General features: G+C 37.0%; 1 protein-coding gene across 2 annotated transcripts in view; it reads right to left on the bottom strand.

Moving 5' to 3' along the window:
- LOC107639505 (E3 ubiquitin-protein ligase Hakai) overlaps positions 607 to 4,403 on the bottom strand; it is a 6,500-nt gene continuing 2,703 nt past the window's right edge. For both annotated transcript variants that reach the window (XM_016343020.2, XM_016343021.2), the window contains 3 exons: positions 3,990 to 4,331; positions 2,412 to 2,470; positions 607 to 1,795 (listed from right to left, as the gene is read on the bottom strand). In XM_016343020.2, the coding sequence (XP_016198506.1) occupies positions 802 to 1,795; positions 2,412 to 2,470; positions 3,990 to 4,244 (1,308 nt within the window). In that variant the 5' untranslated portion in view covers positions 4,245 to 4,331 and the 3' untranslated portion in view covers positions 607 to 801. The remainder of the gene's footprint in view (positions 1,796 to 2,411; positions 2,471 to 3,989; positions 4,332 to 4,403) is intronic.

The raw sequence follows: 4,403 nt of genomic DNA, 5'->3' as shown, positions 1-4,403 counted from the left end.
TTAAATTCTTACAAACTACCTCTAACAATTAATTTAATTTAATTTTATATTCAACGTTTGAAATAAAATTCATTTATTTCAATTCGTAATCAAAATTTTAGGGTCAAAAGGTAATCAAAATTTGCTTTTTCAATTTTATTCCTATTAACCACTATCATACCCTTTTCTCTTCTCATTATCACTAATAGTAGCATAGCGGCAATGGAAGACAAGAGCAACACTGCATTGGTAAATGGAGAAAGAGAAATTCAGTGGCAAAGGATCGAAGAGGCAAAGGAGGAGATGATAATGGTGGTTGTGGAAGGAAAAGCAGAGTTGTGGGTAGAGGTTACCTATTTGGGACTGGAAATGATGAAAAGTGAAAGAATGATAAAATTAAAAAAAAAAAAAAAAAGAAATTAACTATTACTAGTCAAAAAATAAGAATAAAAAATATCTTTTACTCGTAAATAAAGCAAAAGAGAAAAAGATTATAAACTTTGATATCGTTCCCAATGTTTAGGAATGACTTAAAATTTTCCTTTTAAAATATTTTTGTTTTTTGTTCTAGTTTTAACCTCTTAACGTTTTTAAGAATAGTTTAATTTTGTCCTTCTTTACTTACTAACTACGTTAATATTTTTTAGCATTAATCAAACTTTTCATAACCTTCGGTTGACAAAATAGGAAAAGAGCATTCAAATTGAGCATAAGCACAAAATGAGCTCAAATGAAGAGCTTAATTGTTCTCGAAAGATCACCCATAAAGAACAACTATTCTTGCAAAAGCATCCTGAGAAGCCCAAACAATTAGACTACTTACTAGCCTTGGCCACCAAAGCTATCACGACTATCATGTTGCCATCCATAACCCTGAGCTTCATGCCCAACATCACCAGGATAGTAATTCTGCTTCATGTGTGACATGTGGGGTGGAGGCGGTGGTGGCGGCGGGAGGCTCATGGGCTGTGGTGCCAATACGCCTTTGGCATCCCTTGGATCCACAACCATACCACCCGGTCCTTGTTCAAAAGGCACACCACCAATTCCTGCATGCCAGGGCTGGGGATAATTTCCAGGGAAATTTGGGCCACCTGGGACCCCTTGTGGGAAACCCAGTAACGAACTCTGGTCTCCACCCATATCAGATGCCGAATCCTGCCTAGGTATATCATAGGGAGCACCATAAAACGGTTGAGCACGATCCTGTGGGTAAGGGGGATAACCAAATGGCATAGGAGGGTTCATCATTGGGTTTGAAGCAACCATTGTAGGCATGTTGGGACCAGAATGCATTGGTGGATACTCAGGAAATGAGGTCTCTGGACCAATTGATTGCTGCCTGTCACCAAACAGGGAAGGTTCTTGGGTGGGATGTGGCATGTCAAAACTTTGTTGATGGAAGCTCTGATGAATCCCTAAACCAGAGCTTGGCATGGAGTCAGAAGGGTGATTTTGTTGACCAAAAAATGGTGGCTTTGGCTGCAGATTTCCCCTTGAAGGTGGTTGATCTCTTGGTGGCTGTCGACGTGTTTTGTCTTCTGGATCATGCTGCTGCGAATTTGATCCAGGAGAGAAAACTGGCCTTTGTGGACCTCGAGCATCTGAAGCCGTAGATTGCCTAACACTCTGTACCTCGGACTCATTTCCATCTTCTTTATCTGCATTTGGTCGAAGGAGGTTAGAGTGGCTGTCTTGGATATGAGACTCAAATTCAGCCTTCTTCAAGAAAGACTTGAGACAATGAGGAGCTGCACATATGAGGATTCCTTCCATCATTTTGATTGTCTGAATCTTTTGGATTCGTTCATCACACCTATGTTTGAAGGAAGATAAAAATACATTTCTTGAATAAGTAACAGATGCTATATATAAATGAAAATTCTATCCATGGAAGCTATGAGATGCAAAAGCAAATTCCTCTGGGCCAACAATAAGGTGGACATACCTCTTTTACATGCATACTTAGATACCAGTTTCTACATTATGCAAAATTGACAAATATATATACATATATTGGTACTGCTTGGATATACATCATTCACACCTATTCAAAGTGGCAGATCTTGAATTGTGTCCAGTTAGCCACTCAAACATGTACAAATCAAAATCTCAACCTTCACAAATCTGCTGTGGATGAGGTGGCATGTATGAATGTAGCCATGTAGCAAATGGACTGTGTAGTGAATACAAATGCACAATATTTAACAAAAAATTCTGAAATATATATATATCTTCAAATTGCATCTCATGCCTGACGAACAAACAGTACATGTATTACAGCCTAGTCAGGTTGAAACCAATATCTATATCAAGCATTATACTCCAAAGTAAAGTCCTGAAGAATATAGAGAATGAATTGAACAGATAAAAGTATGTTTTGCATTGCTTTTACTGTATGATGTAGATTTAGAGACAAGAAATATGCTTACAGGTAGCACATTGAATCACTTCTAGCACAATCGAGACAAAATGCATGCTCACAAGGGCTCTGCAAGACCATAAGCCTGTTAGTTTGCAGTGAGCCAATATCAAGGTATTTAACAAGTTCAACATCTCACTCGTGGGCACCAAGGAAAAGAAAGAGTAACTAAATTAAAAACAAGACAGGAAATGACATATCATTAGACAGGTCCACCTCAATACTGCTAGTCTGCTATAATAAATTGTCATTTTCAAGCAAATTTTGAATTACAATTCAAAGTCACAGATAAAATAACATCCAGAAATGCCACACAATAAATAATACGCTAGCTATATGAACATATGAAAAGGAAGCATATAACAAAACAGAGCAGAAAAATCAAGTTTATCAATAGTGGTAATGGATTGCGGTTCTCGCGATTTGCCAACAAATTGCGATGAAAATATAGTGGATAAAATTGCGGCTTATAACAGAAGACATATCAGCCTATAATAATAGTAATAAATTAAAAAAGTCGGCAATTAAATATTTACATTCTAGGAAAGGTAATGGGATCAGGAATATAACAGACCAGGGGCATGAGATGAGGGGGGGGGGAAAGGAACAGAGACTAAAGAACATACAGCTCCTAATAGCCTCCTATATCCATAAAGGCTTCATTTAAAAATTATCTGTAGATTAAATAGAAGTGAAGAGCCACTCAAAACACCATGTCTAAAAATTTTCATGCACGCTAAAACTTTGCCAAACAAATGACCTTCTCTCTCTTGCAAGTTTATAAAGTACCCAGAGATACTCGGCAAGAGTAACAATGAGATTTCAAGTAAGAATAACTATGCAATATTCAGTTCATGGTGACTACACTAAGACTTTATTTGGTAAAGCTTTTGAAAAGCACAAGCACCTCATTTTGTATAAAAAAGATCATGTGCTTGTACCTGTAGCTTTTAAAAGTTAGAGGTGCTTTTGAAAGCACCTAAAGAGGTGTTTTTCAAAGTTAGCTTGTGTTTTTTTTTTTTTTTTTACCAAAGATAGGAGACTCGAACCCGCAACCTCTTAATTGAGTATGGGGAGACTATGCCATTTGAGCTATAACTCATTGGCAAGTTAGCTTGTGTTTATCAAAATAAAAAAGTTTAATCTCATATGTTAATAAATATTCAAATTTACTCTTATATTTATGTCTATTATGGTCTTTCTAAATTTACAAGCTATTTTACCAAATACAATTATTATTACTTGTGCTTATTGAAAACCATTTTTAGTTTGATTCACCAAACATAAGTGGAATAGCTTTTAGAAAACTATTTTTCAAAAACCGGTTTTGTACTTTCAGCTGGAACGCCTCTTGCTCATAAACTTCTTTTTTCCTTTTTCCATGTATTACAATGTTTATTGAGGGGGCAACCCAGGTTACGGCAAAGAATATATATTCAGAAGTAACCAAAATTTAAATTAAGTCTGGAAACTTGAATGAAAATAAATAAATTAAAACCATACAACTTGGGCTCTACCATGACCAAGAATCCTAACAAGCCAAAACATCAATTGAAAAAGCAGTCTAACATGTGCATAAGTAGTTTACCAGTCGTCCATATATAGCAATTGGAAAATCACAGCGAACGCAGAAATGGACCCGCTCACCGAGCTGGCGGCGTGATCTACGGCCCAACGTCTTGACAAGCGAAGCAGCAGTAGCTGATCCAATGCCCTTTGCAACAGGTAGATCAGCAAGAACCAGATGGTCAGGGCAAGCGACGGTAACAGTCTCAACAGGTGGGGGCTTAACCCCTGCCGACCCTTCTGAGGCAGGAGCCTTACTAAGCCGAATCTGAAGCATGTTTCAACCAAATTTCTTCACTCAACCCTTCAAAGACAGCACTTCAATTGATCAGCCTATTATTCTAGCAAACTTTGCCTCTTCCTCCTGCATTTGTTTTTTTGAATAATAAAACAAATCAGCAATGCTTTTTTTTTTTAATATAATCAAAACAGAAAT

This window comes from Arachis ipaensis, chromosome B04, assembly GCF_000816755.2.
Source record: "Arachis ipaensis cultivar K30076 chromosome B04, Araip1.1, whole genome shotgun sequence".
Taxonomy (NCBI): domain Eukaryota; kingdom Viridiplantae; phylum Streptophyta; class Magnoliopsida; order Fabales; family Fabaceae; genus Arachis; species Arachis ipaensis.
This window is presented reverse-complemented; position numbering and strand designations above follow the sequence as displayed.